The following is a 24,998-nucleotide window of genomic DNA, read 5'->3' on the forward strand; positions in this document are numbered from 1 at the left end:
TCTGGCGGTCTCTCTTCATCTTACATCTGATTTCCAAACCTTTTCCACACCTGACTTATTAGTTTGTTTGTTCAGTTTCTCTTGTAGGAATCTTTAAAGCCCTCTTCACTCTATTCTTGGAAGTAGAATTTGTCAGTTGTGGACCCTCTAATGCCTTAGAGCAGTGATTTTCAACCTTTTTTGAGCCGCGGCACATTTTTTACATTTACAAAATCCTGGGGCACACCACCTACCAAAATGACACAAAATGACACTCTAACACAGTACATATTATATATATAGTTAATAATATAGTTTCTAAATGTATTTATACTCATTTAGTGTGAAACCTGGGCCTGTTTCGATGAATACAAAAGGGATATCCTGGCAGGAATGGTAGGAAGACACACACGAAGCTCTTCCTCAACAGTTCTCAGTCTCTCTCTGTTTTTAGTTTTTATCGCAGTCAAGCTTGAGAAGCTCAGCTCACATAGATATGTGGTTGAAAATGGGAGCGCTAATAGATACTGGAGCTTTCATCAAGGTTGTGGTTCAAATCAATTTGGCAAATACTCTCTCTATATAGAGACTGGACAAAATCAATTTTAGAAAATGTTGGGTACTTGTGTAACATCATAAGTCCTCAGAGCATCTCTACTGTCAGATTGAGAAGTTTGCCTTATAGGTAAGGATTCTGATAAATACTAGAGTTCTCCCTGAGGTTGTGGGTTCAAATCCCATGGTCAGCTGGGTGCAGGGGCCTTGGTTCTGTCTGTTTTGATGGTGTATATAGAGATTTGAGCTCTTTAAGAAGATGATCCTTCAGGAGGTCATATATAATATAGATAACATTGTGATGCATTGTGATGCATTGTATATCACCCTCTGCGGGGGCCTCTTTTAAAAAGAAAAAGGTCAAATATCTATATACACCATCAGGATAGACATAACCAGCTGAGGCTGAGGCTTCATCTAGTGGTGGCAACATTTACTTCCAGTCCTGACCAGGATTAGAAATCGGGACCATGGGGAGGAGTAGCAGCTTCAACTACTCGCTGCGGCCACACAATGACAAGTGCACGGCAGCCTGAGCGGGGACCTTCCTGGATATGGATGAGAGGCGGCCTACTATTGGTTCATCGCTAGTGGTCGGGATGAATCCTAGAAGGTGATTGGTCAGTGAGCATTCCCTGTGCCTCCACTCTTCCTGTCTCTGATAGCTGGAGGGATTGTGAGGGGAATGTTTATGTTCGGATGGAGGTGGCTGGTGGCGGGCCAGATAAATAGTCTCTGCGGGCCATATCCGGCACATAGGCCGTAGTTTGGGGACCCATGTTTAATTTCCCCACGGCACACCTGACCATGTCTCACAGCACACTAGTGTGCCGCAGCACACTGGTTGAAAAACACTGCCTTAGAGATTCTGCTGAGACAGTATCAAATAATGGGACATTCAAACGCCAGGACTGAAGCCAGGTTTGTTGTCTTCTGGGTTGGGTCAGCTCTAGACAAGTGTGTGGTCTCTCTTCCAGCATCTTCTCCAAGGTATGTCAGAAGCAACGAGTTCACTACTTACTCCCTGGGTGACCTTGGGGAAACAACCTCTCTGTGTCTTTGTTTTCTCATCCATAAAAGAGATTAATAGTAGAGCCCATGGAAGGACCCACATTCTACGGGGCCTAGGACTTCTCAACAATATAAAATTATAAATATAAAATTAGGAACGGGGCCTTAAAAGGAGCTCACAGAAGTGAGGGACGTTGAAGCCTAGGTTTTATTAGCTTCATGCGAAACGTGTGTCTGTGAGAACCGGCGGGGCTGTGGGTATGGTTTAAATGAAAGACTAGATCTCAACCAGTCAGCACAGTGCCTGACAGAGAAGGCTATTGTAATGATAATGATTATTATAGATATTTGTAATAATTTTGATAAAATTATAAATTAATTCTCTATATAAAATTACCATAGTAGACATGTATAATAAATAGAAATCTTCCTTCTTTTCTCCTGCTCCTGCTCAGAAGCCCATCCGAATGCAGTAGGGCAAGCCCCCGCTTCTGGTTGTCCTGACTCAGGTCTCTCTGTTCTTTACACCGGGCCCCCATTCTGGCCCAGCACCTCCTGTTCTCTCACCCACAAGACACACAGGTTAGGAGGAGACCAAGGGGATGTCTTGGGAAGGGAGGGATGCAGGAGGCAGGCTGAAGGTGGAGCCAGCACTGGGGCCCTGGGCGGAGGGTCCAGAGGTAGCCCCACGTCAGAGGGGTCAGCACAGTGCCAGAGCTTCTCGGGGCGTGCGCTGTGAGATGGGAAAGGGAAGCGGGCCAGGGAGGCCAAAGGATGTCCCAGAAATAGCAGGACTCTGGACCACGAAGGTGACTGTGGACATTGTGGTAAAGGCTGCTGGTTTCCTTGCTACATTTTTATGCTGGGTGTGGTCAACCACAGAGGCCCTATCCCTTCCAGTAAGAGTTTGAGATTTGGGGACAGGGTTACATGACTTCACACATTGGTATTATTCCCAGTAAATTTCCATTTCATATTTCCTCCATGTATTGTGGTCCCAGATTCCTGGAGTGGCCGTGTGTGTGTGTTTGTGCACAAGCACGCGTGTGTGTTTACACATACATGTGAAAACCCTGAACAGAGATGTCTGTTTCTCAGGGAAACTTTGGTGTTGTAGCTTGGAGGAGAAAAGTACTTTTAAAAACAAAGCAAATACAGTCTACTCCAAGGCCCAGCCCCAGCCTGCAGCCACTAGCACAGGGTGCGGTGGAGGGCAGTGAGGAGGACAGGACAGAAGGACTTGCTTCATAAATCCAGAGGAGCCACCAAAACCCAGTCTTCAGCTGCTCTCCCCAGGAAGTCTCCTGCCCTTGGGATAAAATCTCTGAAGTAACCTAAACAATATGTCTCTGGCCGGAGATGGGGACACAGGGAGGGGGGGACTCAAGTACTTGTTCTTCCAAACTCTCTCCCCTCTCCACGGCCTGGCGGTTCTCTTGTTCCAGAAGAGGATGGCTTTGGAGGGAGCCCCAGCCATGACTCACTCAGAGCTAATCCTTGGCAAATCCATCACCATGGAAACTGCCAATCATCCATGCTTTTCATAGCTTAACAGAACATCTGCCAGGGGAAAGCCAAGTAATACAGATCGTTCGCCCTGACTACCGTGTTTACCCTGGGGCCCCTGGAAAACAGACGGGGAGCCGAGGGGAGGCAACCCCCCACAGCAGGACGGTGGCACGACTCAGGTCACCAATTAGCTGGGTGACCTTTAGCACTCCTTCATAAACTGCTTTGTGTTCCTTCTTTACCAGTTGGTCAAATAAAGAATCAGGTAAGTGATTCTCAACCTGGCTGGGTGGAGGGGGGAGGAAGAACAGGGAAGCACATCCCCTAAGAGGCGTGGGTAAAAGAAGTCTGTGCAGACAGTTTGTTCACTATTATATGTTTATATTTGGAATATTACAAATAATATTCTCTGAATTTAAACCACAGAAAACAAAGCTTGGCTAATATTCTTAGGTAGCAATCTTCCTCAAAGGAAGAGTTAAGATACTCCTCCCTGGTCCCAGAAGGCATCTCAGAATTTCTAGTGTATTTGAGGTTTTTAGTATGATTATCAAAAACAAATGTGGATGAAAAGACAAAAAGTCACTGGACTAGCTGATCTCAAATGTTAGTCCAGCTCAAATTCTGGGCGACTGGCTGGCGTCTCCAGGTCTGAGGCATTGCTAATTGCTTACTGAAGGGAGGAGTACTGTAGGGGAGGTTGGTCACCCCGGCCCTTCTCGGACTCGGCATCCCAGGGACTGAGGGGCAGATGCGGGGCCTGGAGAGGCAAAGGCGGGAAGCCATGGGGACGCTGTGGAGAGGGCCCCGCCAGGTCTCGGACTCAGCATCCCAGGGACTGAGGGGCAGATGCGGGGCCTGGAGAGGCAAAGGCGGGAAGCCATGGGGACGCTGTGGAGAGGGCCCGCCAGGTCACATTACTGAGACAACCTCCTGGGGGCAGGGCCTGAAGTGAACACACTCTGGAGCGCTGCCAGCCAGGGAGGCCCCGGTACGGCCTCCGTGGAACTGCTCGCGGGGCATCCTCACCTGGGTTCTCGAGGGCGTCAGGACTCACCACCAGGCCCAAGGACACGCCCAGGGGGGAAGCCCCCTGAATGTATGCTCCTCTGCCCCCCCCCCCGCCCCCATCAGGAGGCAGGAGAACGGGGAGGGGAGCTGGTAATACGTTCAGATGTTACCTTTTTTTTTTTAAGTTTCTCTATTTTACTTCCTCCTTTTCTGCCCATTCAGAAGGAAATTAGCCTATCAGTTGCCCCTTGAACAATGCAGGGATTAGGGGTGCCAACACCCCCACGCTGTTGAAAAGCCACATATAACTTTTGACTCCTTAAAAACTTAACCACTAATAGCCTACTATTGACCAGAATAACATAAACATTCAATTAACACATATTTTGTATGTTATATGTATTATATACTATATTCATACAAAAAAAGTAAGTAAGCTAAAGAAAATGTTATTAAGAAAATCATAAGGAAAAAAATGCATCTACAGTATTGTACACACTTATAGAAAAAAAAAACCTCTATGTATAAGTGGATCTGAGAAATTCAAACCCATGTTTTTAAGGGCCAGCTGTGTTGGATTGCCTTGGGGTGCTAAGGGGCAGGGAAGAAGTAGATTTGAGCTCTGTTTCTCAGAAGCCTGGGCCCTTGGGACGCTTTAGAAGACAGAGTAAATAGAAAAGCAGCCGCAGAACGGCTGGGGAAAGCCTGGGCAGTCACAACCAGGGCTGCAGGGCCTAGTGCGAATACAAAGACAGCATCCTCTGTTCAATGGTTATTAAGAATTTTACCAAGAGCAAAGCATTAAACCATTACAGGGCCCCTCTGCGCTTGGGCACAATGTGAATGCACAGGTTTACACCCGTTAAGCTGGCCCTGGACAGGAGGGTCCCCAGTGATAGAACAGAAGATTGCCCCTGGAGTTGAGGGCAGGGAGAGAAAAGCCCACAGGATTTGGAGCAATGAGGACCTGGGACCCACTCCATGGCCGTGGCAATCAAGCAAGACCTCAGAAAAAAAGGTCTGGGAAATGCATAGACTAAGCATAGGGTTCCCAGGCTTAATGAATTTCTGGCGCCCAAAAGTGGCTCAGAAGCAGCAAAGAGCACACACCTAAAGGGATCTGCAGACAGGAAAATGGGAGGGGCTGGCTCTGAGTACAGACGATGACTAGCCGGAGCCCCCCTATTGCTCCTTGGTAGTTGGTAAGACTCGGAGACCTGGAATAGAATGGCAGGACAAGGCAAAGGCACTGACGTCAGATTTCAGTCATCCTGGAGAATGAAGGCTTAGAGTCAGAAATGGACTCTGCAATTCATAAAAAATGAAAGAGATGCATTATTTCCGGCGTACCTGGATTTAGGATCAAAATTCTAGCTGCTACTACTGAAGTCCAGCTCCAGGCTCACATCTGTGGCCAAGCCTCAAGGGGCATCAGGTAGGAGGTCACTGTAGTGACCCAGGTGAGCAAGAAGTGGTCAGGTGGGACAGATGGATAGTGTAGGAGGTAAAGGAAGTGTCATGAATTACTCCCCACTTCTGCTATAAGCGATTGGCTAGATGGAGCTGCCACTGCCTGAGATCAGGAGTAGAGAAGAAGAACCAGTTCGGAGGGAGGTGGGATGAACTTGGTTCTGAACATATTGGGCCTGAGACACCCAAGAGGAGATGTCCTGTGGGCAGCTGAAACTATGATGTGGAGCTGAGAGAAGCCGAGGCTAGAGCCTTGGGAGGCATCAGCTTTGCAGGTGGTCACTGAACAGTGGTGTGGATGAGAGCCCAAGGGAAACAATAGAGAAAGAAGAGAAGAGGGCCCGGGCCTGGCCTAAAGAAACCCAACACTTTCTGGGCAGGCAGAAGAGGACATACCTATACAGGCAAGTCAGAGAGTCAGGAGGGAGGTATGGGCGTGCTGCATACAAGACAAGAGAAAAGAAGGAGGAAGTGGACTGCTCCTAAGAGCTCAAATGCATCAACAAATTGAAAATGCCTGTTCATTGAATTGAGTAATGTGGAAGCTACTGATGACTGTGAAAGGACCCGAGGAAGGGTTATTAAAATTGGTTTGTTTGTTTTTTCATTTTATCAGCTTTACTGTGAGGCATGACTAACATACAGGCAGCCGCACTTGTTTAAAGGGTAACAATCTGAAAAGTTTTGATGTGTGACTAGACCTGTAGAACCACCACCATAGTCAGGAATATATTTTTCATCCCCCCAAACTTCCTTGTCCCTCCATCCGCTTCCCTTGGCCCCACTTCCAGGCCTCCACTGGTCTGCTTTCTGCTACTATAAGTTTGCGATTTCTAGAATCTTCTGTAAATGGAGATTTTAAAATTTTATCTTTTTAAAAAGGTACTCTTTTTTTTTGTCAGACTTCTTTCATGCAGCGTAATTACTTTGATATTCATCTACATTGTTGCATGTGTCAATAGTGCATGTCATTTTATTGATGAATAGTTCATATTGTGTGGCAATATCATCATTTGTTTACCCATTCACCTTCAATGAATCTTCGAGTTGTTTCCAGTTTAAAACTACTATGAATTAAGCTGCTTTGAACTTGAATGTACACGTCTTTAGATAGACATGTGCTTTTGTTCTCTGCAGCAGATCACTGGGAATGGAATGACTGGGAGTATGTATAACTTTTAAGACACCGTCAAACTTTCCCAAAATGGTTGTACCATTTTATTTTCCCACCAGCAGTGTGTGAGAACTCCAGTTTCTCCGTCTCCCTGCCAACATGTGAGATGGACAGTCTTTTAAATTTTTGACATTCTGGTAGCTTCTCCTCCTTTTTCTACCCTATCTTATTTGGGGAAAGGATAATGAGCAAGGAAATGGCCACACGTAAGAAGGCAGAGGAAGAAGCGAGGAGGGTAAGGAGACAGAATCAGCCACACCACAGGGCATCCACACAGCCTGCTCCAGGGTGAAATGCTTTCCTGAGTCTGGGCCCAGCGAATGGTTATTTCTGGAATCTTCTAGAATTTCTATCCTAAATGGAGTTTTTGTAAGTTTAGATTTTTTAAAAGGTATTCTTTTTTTGTCTGACTTCTTTCATGCAGCTTAATTATTTTGAGATTCATCTATATTGTTGCATGCATCACAGTTCATGTCTTTTTATGGATCACTTGATCAACATATTGGCTTACTGCCTTCCAGGCCAGGCAGCCAGCATGGGACAAGAGTTTTCTAGGGACCTCGGCCACGGAAGGTTCCTCCTAGGCCACTGCAGAATGGGAAGGTGGGGGAGGTGGGGAAGGTGGGGGAGGTGGGGAAGGTGGGGAAGGTGGGGGAGGTGGGGAAGGTGGGGGAGGTGGGGAAGGTGGGGGAGGTGGGGGAGGTGGGGGAGGTGGGGAAGGTGGGGGAGGTGGGGAAGGGGAGTCCTTCATTGCTCATGAAGTTGTGGTCTCCCCACACCCAGTGTGGTAAGCAAAGACAACAGCACTTCTCTGTCCCCTGGGAGAAGATGCGGGGTCAGGGGAGTTTCTAGACCAAGTCTGCACTCAATTCTAAGATGAAAAGGACTGCTTGTCCTGCTGAGGAATCCATCTTGCTCAGCCCTAAGAGACCCCTCTATTAACTTGGCCAAGAGCTGTTAATATATAAATATAGGGGTTAAGGAAGATTAAATCATGTTAGGTCCTTTCAGGAATTATGAACAAGTAAACTGATACAATAACAGATTTTTAGTCAAAGCTAAGGCCATCTCTAAAGTCAGATATACATTCTAAGCACATTAAGGTCAATTGTGAGCCTGAGTTTTAGGAACTAAGCATTTATACCCCCAGTGTGAGCATGAAGAAGAAGCCGATACCTGTGGCCGCTGGGAAGAACACCCCAAAGACTGTGAAGAAAGACTCCCCAGGGCTGTAATCTGGCAGAGCGTTGTTCCACAGCAACTCCGGGGAATAGCCAATAAAACCGTGTTCTGAAATACAAACAGGAGAGCAAATGAGTCCAGGGACAAGACACAGAACAGGCGCCCCTCCATTACAGTCCTATCTTATGGACAGAGGCGGTGAGAGACAGTCTGACAGACGTCTTCCTCCTCAGTTCTAGGCCTGACTTTTGAAGTCTGTACCTAAAGATATAGGTAGATGAAATGACATGAAGGGGAACAGTAGTTACCTTTGGGAATAGGGGCATTCTCTCTTTCTCTCTTTTTTTTTTCTCATAGACTTCAGTATAGCTGAAATCTTTCAGTGAGCCTCTATTTGTGTGTTTGCTTTTAACTTAAAATATTAAGTTATTCCCCTCAGAAACCTTCCCAGGGATCCCCATGACCTACATTATAAAGTCCAAACTCCTTAAGACGAATGTCGAAGCCCTCCATAGCCTGGCCAGATCCCACCGTTTCCTGTTCGTCCTCTGCCTTTTTCCTTTCCCCAAAAGGTCACATCATAGACCACTCTTCCCAAGAACACCAGGAATATCCGTTCCTGGGTCCTGCCTCCTGGACTCTTCTCCTACATCTCTGAGCATTGATACTGTGCTTGTTCTCAAGCCTGTCTCAAACATTGCTTCCTCTGGGCTTTACATGAACTCTCTAATCAGAGTCGATTCCTCCTCCGAAGTGTCATCGGCATCATGATTTGCCCCATGTAAGGCCAGTAGTCGCCACCATCGCGGCCATTCACTTGCAGGTTCCCATTGGATTCGGGCAGACGGTATAGACACAGTGGAGCCAAAAAATGGTGGGCCATTCCTTTATTCAAGACTCGCACGGGCCAATGAGCAAACACACAGGGCTCCCAAAGCCACTGACACATTCTCCAGTTCCACAACCAGGAGAATCTTCTCTGGTTTCTCCTAGAATCAAAGGCCTCACCAGTCTCAGCGGAGCTCAAAAAAGCCCCTCAGCTCTGGTTCCCCATCTGCTTCTTCAAACTTTCTGCACAAACTGGCTTCTTCTTCAGCACCCTGCATTCTCTCTGCTCTCACTTGGCAAACATGGTTTCTCTCTCCTCCAGCACTCATCAGCAAGACAATGGTCCTTCCCAAGCAGGAAGGCAATTTGCAATTTCACAGATCACATACCTGGCGCTGCCCAGCGCCATTTTTTAATACTAAAAGTGAACAAAATCAAAAATTACAAATTTTACAGACTCATTTGCCCAACACCCCAACTCAACTCCTTGGGGCAAGAAATCCAGTCTTACACTTCTCTGGCCCCAGAGTCAGGCACAGCGCCTGATACACAGCAGGTAGGTTGCAAATATGGGTCACACTGAAAAGAATCTTTTCTCTTGGATCTTTGCTATGGGCACGTCCCACTTCCACGCTTTCAGTTTGACTGGTTCACAGACTACTTTATAGAAGAGACATCTCAGATCTGATTTCTTCAAAGCATTTTAGATGTTTTGTGCATTGACTTTAATAAAATTTTTCAAGTGGTTTAAATCCTATAGGCACTTTGCTTCTTTGTCAAAGGAGGTCACTTTGAACAGCATCTATGGACATATTAGGGGGCTGCGGAATTTCAAGGGACAAGTCAAGTGTTCTTGGGCTCAGGGAGACCCAAGATATCCAGCTGTGCTGTTGAATCTCATCTCTGAGAACCAGATGCTTTGTTCCTGTCCACTACCGTCCAAGAGAAGCCAGTCCTTTGCTCTCAGCTCCCACGGTCACGGGGGATGGGCACGCAGCCATTTACTCCACAGCCAACGCCTAGGGCGGCAGTGGCAGAATCTCCTGCCTGCCTGTCCTCCATCTACCTCAGGGCTTAACTGCACCCTGAGCATCCACCCACAGAAAGAGTTCCCTCTCCCTGATGAGTCCAGCGAGATCGCCAACACTTCCTACCACTTCCAAGATTCATAATGTTATAGGCAAAATATTTTTAAATAATAATAATAATAAAAAAATGAAAGTTCAGTGAAGCACAAAGGACCCTTGGGCGCTCAGTCGGGACTTAAAATGATCATCAACTACTCTCTTTTCTGAACACAGAATTTGTCCTGGGACATTACACCCCAAGAACTCTGCAACATTTCTGAATGGTTTGGCATCTTCACAGCTGGTCCTCCCCTCATTAACAAAAAAAGCGATAATAGCTAAGTTAGCTTTAGTTTATCCGCTGGCTGACCCCGAGACTAGCCTTTCTGAGGAGAAAACCAGTCCAGTCTGCCTTGGCAAGGAGCACAGCCCAGCTGGAATGAGGCACGGTCTGCTAGCACGTCTGAGCGCAGGGCTGCGTGCGCCGGGCAGGCCCACCACTCAGACATAAACACTTCATCAGGCTCCACTGATCTCCGCCATCCCTACGGGGGCCCTGGCATAGGCAGGTATTTGGTCACCAGGGCTGAAGGGCTTTGCCTTGGTCAGTCCGAAGGGTCAAAGTGATTTCAGGACCCACAGATGAGTCACTGAGAAGCCTTTTCTCTTCCTCCATCCTACCAACAAGATCCACAGATGAGAGAATGAGTCACTTGGCTCCTGTGGGGGCTGGGGAGGGGCTGCCCTGCCCCCTTCTCTGCAGGCAGACGGAAAATGCAGCCCCCACACAGTCGCACGAACACTGCGGACCCAGCCCTCTCCTCCCAAGTCCAGCTCTGCCTCTCTCTCAAGGGAATAATCTCAACTGTCAGAAGAACTTTATGGACAAAGATATTTGGCAATGCTTTATTTCTAATAATGTAAAACAATGTAAGATGGGTCTAAATGTCTAACTATGGGGAGGGGGGCTGGAGTATTTTAAATGCTTAAAAGGTTTTTTAGTACCACAGAAAAATATCCATGTTATATGTGCTATAAGTTAAGTAAGAAAATGGATATCATTTATAGTATAAAGACTAAATATATATATATATATATAGTATATATAGTATAAAGACTAAAACTAAAAGTTTTAATTTATACATGTAAGGAAAGACTAGAAGGAAACATACCAAATTACTGACAGTGGCTGTCTGTATAATGCATTATGGGCAATTTCTTCCTTCCCTTACTCCCTCCCTCCCTCCTTCCCTCCCTCCCTCCTTTCCTCCCTCCCTCCTTCCTTCCCTCCCTTCCTTCCTTTATGTTTACACATTTTCCACATTGTCTTTAAGGAGCATAATCGACTAGAAAACAAACAGAACATCCTGTAATTGAAAACTCACTTTCTCCAGGCAGCTTGTCTATAAACAAATGTCTTTTTTTTCTTTCCATCTATACTCCCTTGCTTCTCAAAATGATACCAGTGGTTTATGAAAAAAAACTTAAGGCGGCAAATAAAATAAGGATAAAAAAAGAAAAACAAACAAAGAAGCTAGAGAGAGGGAGGGAGAGATGGGACACCCACAGCCGAACCTGCAGAGAACACAGCGCTGGCCCCAGAACCAGGCTCTGGAGTAAGACCCTGCAATCATCCCTTAAACCAGAATTCAAGGCTCTGGGAGAGCAGTTTGGGTTTTTTTGGTTTGTTTTTTGTTTTGTTTTGTTTTTTGTATTTTTTTGAAGTCAGAAGCGGGAAGGCAGTCAGACAGACTCCCGCATGTGTCCAACCAGGATTCACCTGTCATGCCCACTAGGGGGCGATGCTCTGCCTATCTGGGGCGTTGTTCCATTGTGGCTGGAGTCATTTTAGCACCTTAGGCAGAGGCCATGGAGCTGTCCTCAGCACCCGGGCCAACCTTGCTCCAATGGAGCCTTGGCTGTGGGAGGGGAAGAGAGAGACAGAGAGGAAGGAGAGAGGGAAGGGTGGAGAAGCAGAGGGCACTTCTCCTGTGTGCCCTGACCGGAAATCGAACCCAGGACTTCCACACATCAGGCTGATGCTGTACCGCTGAGCCAGCTGGCCAGGGCCGGAAGAGCGTTTTATGACTTTTTTCACTAAGTTCAATCAGGCAGGGACAGACCCCCAGGGCCCGCCCCTCACGTGTGCCACTTTCTAATGGATGAGAGGAGTCCCAGAGATTTGCAGGGTGGACCTCCCTCATTCCCTCCGTCCCTGCCTTCCCAGGCCCCTGAGATTTGCACCCCTCCACTTCCCTACCACCACCTCTGGTCCTCAGTCCTAAGTCAGCCCCCACCAAGTCTTAACCCCACCGGCCCTCACCCCAGCCCCTGAGGTGAGGTCTCTCACCAGCCCCAGTCTCTTCCCCATACCCTGAGCCTGGTGGCCCAGCTGGACCTTGAGTGTCTGCAGAGCAGGTGTCCAGGTCAGGCCCTGATGTCTCTGACTGGCTTGTAGTCGCTAGCTGTGGCTTGGGTGTGGTTAGCTGGGCTGAGTAAACACCAGTTGCCATGACCTCCTGCAGTGGGTCTTCATGACTGATTTTCTGATGTCCAGACCAAAGGTACCTAACTTTTCTGTCCTGGCCCTGTTTGACATTCTGATGAAGTGGTGCCCTCTCCTCATACCCATAGACAGCACATGTTGCATACCATTTGGGGTTGTCAGGCTCTCAAGATGTTCTGGGAGACATAGACCCCAAGGCTGAGGACTTCCCCTCTGGGGGCTGCCTCTTCCTATAGGGCCGCCTGCCAGACCCTGCACAGACCAGCGGCATCCCAGCCCTGCCTGCCACCGCTCCATGCCAAAGAGCAAAGAGTGGCCGTAAGTGACACAACCAACCGTGTTCCATGTTGCATCCCTGCCAGGCCAGGCCGAGTCTCTCTGGGCACAGAGATGGTGCAGGTCTCCCAGGGACCTCACAGTGCAACCTCTCGTCTGAGAACAATGATGCAGAGTCACTTACTGAACACCTCAAACGTCCCAGTAACTGGGTATCAAGCCCTCTACACTGTCATCCTTGAGCTTCACAACTTCCCTGCAAGCTCAGAGTGAGGGAACCAGGCTCAGGAAGGTAGGGAGTCTTGTCCAAGGTCACACAGCCAGACCTGGCCATCTTGCAGCCGCTGTGTCTCCTGCAGGAGGCTGGGCCCCAGCCCTGGCCCTCTGTCCCTCACAGAGACATGTGCAGCCGGGGCCCCTCCAGGAGCCCGGGCCCCAGCCCTGGCCCTCTGTCCCTCACAGAGACATGTGCAGCCGGGGCCCCTCCAGGAGCCCGGGCCCCAGCCCTGGCCCTCTGTCCCTCACAGAGACATGTGCAGCCAGGGCCCCTCCAGCTTCATGAGACACTCTCCAGAGATGACTGCATCCTCCTCTCTCCATCTGCGGGGCCAGCAGGCTCCCTACAGAATGCCACCAGCTGAGGGGTGTGAGTAGCTGGTGCTTGCCCAGCTGGGAAGAGGCAGAGCCCAGCCTGGACCCCAGGTCTGTTGGAATTCAAAGATTTCCATCAACCACACTGTTTCTATAATTCATCCCAGAGTTGTTTCCCCAAACGTTTCTAAAAATTGTTTCTTTTGCCTCTATAAGTCTTTCATCTCCTCTGCTGATAAAACAGGGGAGCTGGGCTGGGGCCCTCTCAGCATCTTCCAAGTCTGAGAGGCCTGGGATGCCCAGCGCCTGCAGCTGCTGCACGTAAACGTGTCTGGGTTTGACCTGACCATCTGTGTCTATAGCCACAGAAAAAACACTCTGGTCCCATTTGAGCTATGTGCATTTAGGAGAAACAAAGAAAACAAAGCACAGCAGCCAGGCAAGAACGGGCAGAGGGAAGATGCTTGCAGGCCTGCCTGTAGAAAGGCTTGGCCTTTCCCCCAGATTCTGGGGTGCCACCAGTGAGCTGTGGTTCTTCCGGTCCCTGTCTGTGCTCCTGGGATCCCACCCACCTTGCCTTGGCCAAAGGTGATCAGCGTTGGTCACAAGAAGTGACATAGCACAGGTCCCTCTGGGCTGGGCTGGTCCCCAAACCTTCTGGTAAGGTCGCTGCTAGGAAGCTCTTTGTGGCACCGGTGGGTCCCCTACTCCCGCCACCCCTGCCTCTGAGGTCTGCTGAACTTAGAAGACCAGTCGGGAAGCCATCAGCCCCCACATGTGGATGTCAGATTGCAACCACTGACTAACTTAGAAATCGAGATTTCTAAAAATGACGCTGGCCCTCTGGCCGCCACCCGGCTGTGAGCCGCAGCTCCAGGAGGGGAGGGGGCCTTCCAGCACTGGCTTTCTTCTTGGCTCCTGTCCCCAACTCCTCAACCAGCAAGATAACCCTTTCCTGGGAATGGACAATGAGAGAGGCTGGTCCGGCCAGGAATAGAAAGAGTGGAGGAAGGGCCGGGAGGGAGGGAGGAAGGCAGGGAGGGGCCGCAGCCCAGACCTGAAGGGCAGGCTGGGCCGGAGATCACAGGAAGAGCAGCTCTGCAAGGAAAAGGAAAGGAGAGGCTGAGGTTCTGGGAAGGGGCACACCGCCGCCCCTCAAACAACACCTGGGGGAGGGGCTCCCGCAGGGCAAGGGAAGGCCACCAGAGCGAGCGAGGATCCCCAAAGGAAGGGGAAGAGCAGTAGGGTGTGCCCTAGGGAACGTGTGCCTTGGGTACCTTTACCAAGGGCCAAGCACTGTGCTATAGATGAGGGTCCTCCTAAGGTCCAGCGCCATGGTGGACTGGCACTCGGGGTGGTCTGCCCAGTGGCCCTTACTACTGTGGCCACTCTGAGACATGGACTGATGGGGACAGAGACTGCAGCTTGGGGGAAGGGCAACACGTCTGAAATAAGTCTCACACAGAGAGGTCAGTGGAAAGGAGAAGAAAGGGGGTGTCCAAGGCCTCATCCTGCCACTAAATGCCCCACAGAACTCCTGCCCAAGCAGCCCCGTATTCAGATGCCGCCCGATCCCAGACGGCCTAAGGCAGACAAAGAGGGGCAGGGAACCCCAGCTTGCCCCCGGCCGCCAGGGCCGGCCAGCGGAGTCTCTCCCGCTCTGGGCTTTGGTGTTAGCTCCTGGGAGCTGCAATGCGCGAAGCAGCCTCAGGTCCCAAGAGGGGAGATGCAGCCACAGAGCAGAGGTTGGAAGGAGTCTAGGCTATTCTCCTCCCTGGAGAGGGGCACGAGGGCCCCAAAAATCTCGGGGGGAAAGGGAAGAACTATGACGCGTCCCACAGACTCACTGTGGGACTGTAGGTCAGTCCTTCCCCCTTTGAAATGCAAATTCTGACCCCCGACCTGGAACGGGCCTGAGATTCTGCATTCCTAATGAGCTCCCAGATGACGGACAGCAGACTGAAAGTAACAGAGTCCTAGACGGACTTTTCACAACCCTTCTCATCCTGAAAGTTGCCAAACCAGAAGCCCATTCTCCAGTCTCAGGACGCCTGGTCCAAATACACTACTGCTTTCCAATGGCAAATGTAAAATCCCAAATTAGCTTCCAGAACATTTTGGTATGGCTCCCTACCTCCCCTGACACCTCTTCCCTTTCTCTGTGGCTACTGATACAATGTACACTCCATAACTGTGAGACAAGCTCACTACCACATTTTAATATAATAATGAGTCCAAGCAATTATGAATAACAAGTATTGGCATAACATCTTCCATTATTTTCAGTGTCATGGGTACTCTTCATTAGTGCAAATATGAAAACCTCATGGTCTAATTCATTGGCCCTTTTTTACAACTGATGAAAACGGAGTTCAGGACTAGAAGGTGGCTGGTCAAAGGCATGGAGAATTGCAAATAGAACAGGAACCCTAGCTGAGGGTTAACTTGGAGTCCACCTAGTACCAAGCCCCAGTGTGCCACCTGTCCTTGATCTGGGTCATAACAGTCCTGGTCCCTTATAGATGCTCCACAAAATATTGTTTAATTGAACTCAACTGGGCTGTATCGATTTGGACTGTATTGATCATAGACTGGAGAGATGGAAGGAGAAATATGACAGGTTTGGAAGAGGCCCCCCAGGCACCGGCCTACGGCACAGCTTCCTTCCCCGCAGGACTTCTGGGCCGTGCGCTGGGAGCCTTCCCCAGACCACAGGCTCCTCTCTGGCTTCCGCCCACCCGAGTGAGTCTGGTCCTCCAAAGGGAGGGTGGGGAGAGGATGTGAAAGGGTTTCCAGCTCCCAGGCCCCCACCCAGAGAGAAAATACACAGAGGGTGAGCTGGGCATTCCAGCAGTGGCCAGAGGGGAAGTCAGAAGAAGGCTGGGCCTGCCCAGAGGGCGCGGGGAGGAGCAGCCTGGAGCCTCCGGGCCCCTGGGGAAGGCCTCCACCCTGCGGGACAACTGGCTGGCGGGAGCAGCTGGAAAAGCCCTGGAGCTGGGCAGCTCAGGGGATAAAAGGCCCCGGTTGGGGTGATCTCAGGGCAGCCCCCTTAGGAGGGGTGGCTGATGGTTCCAGTAACAAAAGAGGCTCCTGCCAACCCCTACAATCTAGTCCAGTCCTGGGATTCCTTCTGAGTGAAAGATCCCTCAACTGTGGAAAGAGAATGAACCTTTTCCTGATGAATGATTTCTAACATCCAAGAAATTGTTCTATTTGCTACCGTGTGCTCTGTTTTAAATGCTTAATGAACCTTTCCCTACAATGGTCTTTGGGTCAGCGAGTTGAGATGAGAAGGCATTTTTGCCTGCAGAGGCCTATGGAGGAAAGAACTGTCAAATGCCCTAGAATGGGTTTTTGTTTGTTTTTTTGGGGGGGGAGGGGTTGTATTTATTCACTGAGAGGAGGGGAGGCAGAGAGACAGACGCCTGCATGTGCCCTGACTGGATCCACCCAGCAAGCCCACTAGGGGGTGATGGTCTGCCCATCTGAGGCACTGTTCCATTGCTCGATAACTGAGGTCTTCTTAGCACCTGAGGTGGAGGTCATGAAGCCATCCTCAGTGCCCAAGGCCAATTTGCTCCAATCGAGCCATGGCAGCAGGAGGGAAAGAGAGAGCGAGAGAGAGAAAGAAGTGATAGGGTGAGGGGTGGAGTAGCAGATCTACACACTGGGCCAACCAGCCAGGGCCCAAATACTTCAGAATGTTAAGAAACTCAGGGCTCACCTAGGCGCAGGAAACAAAGTAACTTGGGATGATAATAGTGATTACCAGACACGCTGAGCAAGGGTCTGTGCCAGGCACCGTTCTAATGCATTATGAATACTAGCTCATCAGAACCTGGTGAGGTAGGCGCATTGTTCAGGTAAGAAAATTGAAGCACAGACAGGATTCAACCCTCAGCTCCCACTGCTTGGATCAGCGCTTGCCCCAGAATGCAGGGAGTGTGAGAGGGGAGTCAGGAGCTGAGCTGATCGGCCTGAGGCCCTACTGAGGGGACTACAGAAGACCCCTTCCAGCCCCAGCCCTCAGAGCCCCACTGGCCTGCCCAATGCAGCTTTCAGCTCAAAGGAGCCCTGAGAAAGGAAAAGCTGGCTTTCTTATCTCCTACGGGAAAAGAATGCACTCTCCCGCCAGGATAAGTGGCTGTTTTGACAGGAAGTCTCCACCCTGGCTGTGGGTTCCTCCCAGCCACCACTTATTCCTTCTGGCCCTCCCTGCCTCTGACGTCCTAATTCCATCCTGCTTAAACAGACCCCCACACCTCCAAAATAATTCTATCCCACTGATGGTCCCCCTGCACAGTTCTGGCCTCAGGTGGTGGTCAAGAGTTCTGACATGTGAGTCACTTCCCTGTCCCACTCTGGCCTGGACACCTTCTCCAGGCAGCTGGGAAGGCAATGGATGGTCAAGGGACCTCCTGCCAAGAACCATGCTGAAAATATTCAAAATCCTGGACCTCCCAGTTCTGTAGCCAATGGCAACTCTTCCTCACCCCAAGTCCTACTCAAGAAAGAAAGGGAACAGATACTCTCTTAGAATGCCATGGCAGAAGATTTGGTATCACAGGACATCAGAATGTTAGACCACAAGGGTTTTTATCCTCAAATCCATTTTTCAGATGGGAAGGCTGAGATCCAAAAACAGAAAAGCCCACACCACAATTAGCAGCTTGTCAGGTAAAACCGAAATCCAGAGTGGCCAAACTTCCATCCAACGTGTCCTATGTGTCCCCACAGACCTGGTGATGGCACTCACCTACCTGTTGTCACTGCTTGGCTACATGGGGGCAGGAACTGTGCTGTGTTATTCCCTGGTGTGTTTCCATTGCTTAGACCCAGGGGTCATGCAAAAAATCTAAAACAGTCTGACCACATGGTTGCACAGTAGATAGAGCATCAGACTGGGGCACAGAGAAACCAGGTTTGAAACCCCGAGGTTGCTGGCTTAAGCATGGGCTCACCAGCTTGAGTGCGGGGTCACCGGCTTCAGCATGAGATCATAGACATGACCCCAAGTTCACTGGCTTGAGCCCAAGGTCACTGGCTTGAGCAAGGGGTCACTCGCTCTACTGTTGCCCCCCAATCAAGGTACATATTGAGAAAGCGATCAATGAACAACTAAGGTGCCGCAATAAAGAACTGATGCTTCTCATCTTTCTCCCTTCCTGTCTGTCTGTCTGTCCTTATCTGTCCCTCTCTCTGCCTTTCTCTGTCTCTGTCACAAAAATATATATATATTTATATTAAAATAAAGATATTATATATATGTAAATATATATATAAGTGTCCACCAACAGATGAAGAGCTATATTTATACCATGTGGTATATCAGTGCAATACTATGCAGCTATAAAAAGGAATGAAGTATTCACACATGCCATGATATGGATGAACCTTGAAACACGTTAAGTGGAAAAACTCCACAAAAATATTGCATTTCACATGTATAATATAGCTAGCACAGGCAAGTTTATAGAAACAGAAAACAGAATAGAGGTACCTGGGCCCAGGGTTAGGGATAGAGAGTTATTGCTTAATCGATACAGTTTCTCTTTGGGGTATTGAAAATGTTTTAGAAGCAGACAATCATCATGGTTACACAGCATGGTGGAATATAACTAATGCCACTAAATTGTACATTTTTAAATGGTTTAAAATGGCAAATTCATGTTGTCTTTTACCATGATAAAAAATAATAAGCAAGCCATTTCTTCCCTGCAGGGACCACCCGCGGCATCCTTATTTCCAGCCTGGGTTCCTCTCTGCCTTGCAGATGGGGAGACAGGATAAAGAGCTTCCTGGCCACAGCTGATCAGAAAGCGAGGGGCAAAGCCACGGGTGCTGACGTCTCCTAGATGTGGACTCTGACTTCTCCCCAAGCAAGCCACCACCTCGGGCAGAAGCAGGGCAGGGCAGTTCCGGCTCTCGGCTGCTGCCAGCTAGCAGAGCCCAGCAGTGGCCATCTGGCCACGATTCCTCTGAGGCGGATTTGGGCAGAGTACCGTGCATTTTCGAGTTTAGGTGAAAACCACAGCTTTCTTTGCTGATGTCTAGAACCTATGGGCTTTTATTCAGGGGTGAAGAGTGGGAGTGGGGGGATTTGGGGCAGAGCTGTCGAGAAGCACAGACTGCAGTATCAACCATGCCCAGCACCCACTGAAAACTTCAGCAAAGGCCTGACCTGTGGTGGCGCAGTGGATAAAGCGTCGACCTGGAAATGCTGAGGTCGCCGGTTCGAAACCCTGGGCTTGCCTGGTCAAGGCACATATGGGAGTTGATGCTTCCCGCTCCTCCCCCCCTTCTCTCTCTCTCTCTCTCTCTCTCTCTCTCTCTCTCTCTGTCTCTCCCTCTCCTCTCTAAAATGAATAAATAAATAAAAAAAGAAAACTTCAGCAAAGTCAAGGGCTCTGTTGCCCCCATCTTGCTTTTGACACATGTTCCTACTTTCAAAACTCTCATGGTCACTGGGACCCCAGGCCTGAGAGCAGTGGGTGACACAGGTCTCACTTAACGAGAGCGGGCCTTGGGTGAACGTGCCTCTCTAACCGGCTGCCCCGAGCTAGCACCACAGCCTGCTGACCTCACAGCCTCTTGCTTTGCTCCGCATTCCTTTGGGAAGGGGACTGCTAAGGGCACCCTGCTCTCGGCACCCAGTCTTCTGGCCGTGAGAGGCCAGACAAGACACCTGCCTGCCATCTTCCGGGGCTGCTAGAGGCCCAGAGAGGACACGGTTTCTCCAGTGTGCTCCTTTGCAGGGGCTCCTCAGCCCCTGGGTCCTCTGCAAGCTCCTGCCAACTTTCTGCCCAGTGCTGGAGGAGAGCGAGGCGCCTTTGTATGCACCCCCTCAGACTAGGATCACCCGGAGGTCAGGGACAGGTTCCCTCCTCCCTCTGGATGCCCTCCTCATCTTCAGGGGGAAGCAATCACTGGGACGCTCTCTGGCTAGGGGGAACCATACATCCCACCTCGGACAGTCCCAGCTTACACCTGTTGTCTGCAGTACTTGTCAGTAGAACCAGGAAGTTTTCTGATGACCAGTGAAGCAGGGAGTCTAGAGAGGAGGACAATGTGAAGGAAGGAAGGGGCTCCTCTAGGCTGGACTGGGTTGGTGTGCCCCAGGGACCCACCTTGTCATAAAAGTACAGTGTGGGAGGAAACCCTGAGCACCACCTGGGAGTGTGTAGGAATGAGAATCTCAGCTCTCTCCTCTCCCCTCCCCGCCCCCCCGCCCCCACTGGGAACCTTCCTTTTAACATCCCCAGATCTGAAGGTTAAGAAGTACTGTACTGCCTTTGGGTATGATCCAGGGCCCTGCAGGGACACGTTCCTCCAGGATAAACAGTAATGATCATTGTTAATTGAGCACCCACATCGTGCAGGCTATGACACTAGGCATCTCACCTATAATATCTTATTTTATGCTTTGACAACCCAGCAAGGTAGGCATTTATTTCTACCTACTTTTCAGAAATAAAGACAGCAATCAGAAAGGCTAACAAAACTGACCAAGTCTAAGCAATGAACTATAGCTGAGCTGGTATTTGAACACAGGGGGTCTGACTCCAAAGCCATGTTTCTAACGACTGTAGAAAATATGATGCAATCTTTCAAACTGGGCCTGTCAACTCTCTACAGGGCCAAGAAGTGCATTTGGTAAATGCAGTCTCCAGGGAGGTGTGCTAGGCTGTCTCAGTGCCTCATGCTGTCTTGGGCTGTGGGGGCCTGTGTGCTGGGGTTGGGCTAAGCCTATGGCAGAGGGCTCACTATTTCTTTAGAACACATTTCTGAAGATGAACTTCCATGGCCTGGCCCCCAGCGAGCATTAAGGACTGGGACTGGAGTGACAGATAAGTAGGAAGGTGAGCCAGTCTTCTACTACAGGTCAGGAACCTCCAGCATTAACCTCGTCTGGGCCCTGGAGTGGGGGTAAAGGGAGAACAGGAAGGGGCAGCCCACACCAGACCTCATTGTATAACTTTCAAATGTATGATTTAGGGCTCCATCTGCTGCCAGCCCCCAGGAGGCAGCACTCTCCCGCCAACTGCAGCCGTGGCAAACAGCACGCTCCCCTTCAACCAGCACCCGAGTGCTCTCTGACCACCCACCCGGCCTGAGATTATCTATCTCCGATCTGCAGATGGTGGCCTCATTCCCCACCCATATGTGAGTGACTGGAGGGCACGCCTCCCTGACTTTGTGTCCCTCACAGACCCACATAATACCTCTTAACCCAGTAGGTGCCCCCAAAATGCTGGAGGCAGAAAGAGTTGTCATTTGCTCCTCCACAGACACAGGGAGGGCATTCTACTCGCCCCCCACAGCCAGAGGACATCTTCTACATGCAGGGAGAGGAGATGGGGCACAGGGGTGCAGGTAGAGGAGCTGGGGCGCAGGGGTGCAGGGAGAGGAGCTGGGGCACAGGGGTGCAGGGAGAGGAGCTGGGGCACAGGGGTGCATGGAGAGGAGCTGGGGGCGCAGGGGTGCAGGGAGAAGAGCTGGGGCACAGGGGTGCAGGGAGAGGAGATGGGGTGCAGGGGTGCATGGAGAGGAGCTGGGGGCGCAGGGGTGCAGGGAGAAGAGCTGGGGGTGCAGGGGTGCAGGGAGAGGAGCTGGGGGCAGGGGTGCAGGGAGAGGAGCTGGGGGGCAGGCATGCAGGGAGAGGAGCTAGGGGGCAGGCATGCAGGGAGAGGAGCTGGGGGGCAGGCATGCAGGGAGAGGAGCTGGGGGGCAGGGGTGCAGGGAGAGGAACTGGGGCACAGGGAGAGGAGCTAGGGGGCAGGCATGCAGGGAGAGGAGCTGGGGGGCAGGGGTGCAGGGAGAGGAACTGGGGCACAGGGAGAGGAGCTGGGGGCAGGCATGCAGGGAGAGGAGCTGGGGCGCAGGGGTGCAGGGAGAAGAGCTGGGGCGCAGGGGTGCATGGAGAGGAGCTGGGGCGCAGGGGTACAGGGAGAGGAGCTGGGGCGCAGGGGTGCATGGAGAGGAGCTGGGGCGCAGGGGTGCATGGAGAGGAGCTGGGGCGCAGGGGTGCAGAGAGAGGAGCTGGGGCGCAGGGGTGCATGGAGAGGAGCTGGGGCACAGGGGTGCATGGAGAGGAGCTGGGGCGCAGGGGTACAGGGAGAGGAGCTGGGGCGCAGGGGTGCATGGAGAGGAGCTGGGGTGCAGGGGTGCAGGGAGAGGAGCTGGGGGCACAGGCGTGCAGGGAGAGGAGCTGGGAGCACAGGCGTGAAGGGAGAGGGCTGGAGGTACAAGTAGGATGCATCCTGTCCCTCAGGGTGTCACCTTCCACTTCCTTGGAACTCCCAGCTGCTCAGGGCTGAGGCAGGCGAGGCCCAGCAGTGAGAAAGGGCCCTCCCAAGCCTGTGACCTCATACTTCAGGCATCCATCCCAAGAACGCTGGCCAGGGAACCCTGGAGCCAAACCCCCTCCTGCTCACAGAGCTGGAGTGGACACGGGGGGAGAGCAGGGCAGTGTCTGCTCTCACTCCCTTCTGCAGCCTTGACTGGGTCCCCACAGCCTCTTTAGCCTAATGGTTCCTTTCTCTGCTTTCCACAGTCCAAGCCAGCAAAGGAAAGTAATTCAGGGGAGAGAGAGGGAGGGCTTTGGAGTTGGGGCCAAGGATTCTTCTGGTCAGTCCCTCGGTCTTCATCAGAGTCAAACTCAGGACCAGGGCGAGGCCTGAGGCTGCCCGCTCCCGCCCCTCTGGCAGCCCAGCAGGAGCATACTCACTGCCTGCAGAAAACCTACCAATGGCCGAATCCAAAGAGCCGGGAGTTCAGGGTTCCCAAAGAATTATTTTCTCCCTCTCCCTAAGAAGTATTAAATGGTCAACTCCTCTAATTTTAAAAGCAAGAATCACCAACATAAAATGTTATCCCACAGATAGAACAAATAAAAGAGCATGGTTGGCTTCCTACTTAGGTCAGTAAGGGAGAGGACGAGAGAGGAGATGGGTGGTTAAGAGGGGTAGCAAGATAGTGAGATGAGGACAGAGGGTTCAAAAAAGAGAAAAATATTAGGGAGGAAAAACAGAGAGAGAAACCTAAAGGAAGAAAGGATGAAATAGGAAGAAAAGAGGCGAGAAACCAGGTATGTTCTGAGGAATGTTGGAGATCACAATTTGCGGTTGGCTTGGTATGCAAAATTTTCAAAAATCCTTACCAGGATGTGAGTCTGTGTTTACAATCCTTCACCATTCTAATCTTTAAACATTCCTCTGTTCAAATCCTTAATCTTTCCCCTTTTGGGGTCAAATATGCCTTTGAGAATCTGGCAGTAGTTCTGGACGCTGTCCTAGAAAAATATACTCATTCGCATAAATTTTTGTATGCAATTTCAGGGGCTCATGAATCTTATTAAAAATTACTTATTCTAGCCTGACCAGGCAGTGGTACACTGAATAGAGCATCAGACTGGGACACAGAGGACACAGGTTTGAAACCTCGAGGTCACCAGCTTGAGCGCGGGCTCATCCAGCTTGAGCGTGGGGTCGTTGCCTTGAGCGTGGGATCATAGCATGTCCCTATGGTCATTGGCTTGAGCCCAAAGGTTGCTGGCTTGAAGCCCAAGGTCACTGATTTGAGCAAGGGGTCACTTGTTCTGCTGTATCCCCCACCACCACCCTGTCAAGGCACATATGAGAAAGCAATCGATGAACTAAGGAGCTGCAATGAAGAATTGATGCTTCTCATCTCTCTCCCTTCCTGTCTGTCTGTCCCTGTCTGTATCTCTCTGTCTCTCTCTCTCTGTCTCTGTCACCAAAAAAAAAAAGAAAAAGAAAAAAGAAATTACTTTTCTAGAAGCTCCATTCTGATGGGGAGACCATAATGGCCAACACCAAATACCACAACTGCCAAGTTAAACTAAGACAAGTGTGGATGTGCCCAATCTTAGGTGTATCTAAGCCATCACATCAAGCTTTTAATTGTACCATTGGCTTCATTGATCGAATCCTTGGGCCTAACCATCCTTCCCTAGTCACTACCTCAAAGGTGATACTAGAAGCAAAGTTGGTTACCCAAAGAAGCCAGCTCTGTGTCTGGATGGTTCTTATTCAGTGAAAGGTCTGCCTTTGACCCAGGTAACAATGTCTGTGATTGTCTTGAAATTAACCCTTTATGGATCAATGGGATTATTAAGTCATACATATGCAGCAGTTCCCAAATCTGAATTTGCATAAGAATTACCAGTGGGCTGATTTAAAAAGAAAGATTACTAGCCTGAAACGTAAGAGTCTGATTCAGACTGTTTTTCTAAGGCCCTTCTAGGAAACTCTGATGCGGACAGTCCCTAGACCGAACTCTGAGATACACTGCGCTCAGAAAATGACTGGCCTGGGAGGCGGAGCTTCCGGCCCAGCAGATCCGCCTCCTCGAGGAGTCCTCTTCAAACACCAGGGGCAAGACTAGGCACCTGTGTACTGGGACTCTGTGACTAGGTTTGGACCATTGCATCAGGAAGGCTACCTTTAAGAAAGGTGAATAAACAACGTAGGACATGAAAGGTATAGTGCCAGGTAAAACCCTCTGAGGGCCTTGAAGGCAGTGGTTCCTAGATCTGGTGGCACATAAAGAATCACCTGGAGAACATCTTACATTTAAATTCCCAGGCCTCAGGGTATTAGCAAACATATTATCTCTATCTCTCTCTGTCTCTATCTATCTATCTATCCCGTGTGTGTTTGTGTGTGTGTGTGTGTGTGTATGTACATACATATCTGACACATGATAGCTGTTCATGTGTCAAAACCATTGGGAAAACTATTTGTTTTCCACAGACCTAAGGATATTTTGATAAGACAACAGACTATTACTGTAAAAAAAAAATGCTTTGGCCCTGGCT

General features: G+C 50.2%; 1 protein-coding gene across 6 annotated transcripts in view; it reads right to left on the reverse strand.

Annotated features, from left to right (window-relative positions):
- The window catches only part of SLC12A8 (solute carrier family 12 member 8), a 167,401-nt gene that overhangs the window by 68,576 nt on the left and 73,827 nt on the right, over nt 1-24,998 (reverse strand). For all 6 annotated transcript variants that reach the window (XM_066347896.1, XM_066347891.1, XM_066347895.1 and 3 more), the window contains one exon: nt 7,886-7,999. In XM_066347896.1, coding sequence (XP_066203993.1) covers nt 7,886-7,999 — 114 coding nt within the window. The remainder of the gene's footprint in view (nt 1-7,885; nt 8,000-24,998) is intronic.

The sequence above is a fragment of the Saccopteryx leptura genome, chromosome 8, assembly GCF_036850995.1.
Source record: "Saccopteryx leptura isolate mSacLep1 chromosome 8, mSacLep1_pri_phased_curated, whole genome shotgun sequence".
Classification (NCBI taxonomy): domain Eukaryota; kingdom Metazoa; phylum Chordata; class Mammalia; order Chiroptera; family Emballonuridae; genus Saccopteryx; species Saccopteryx leptura.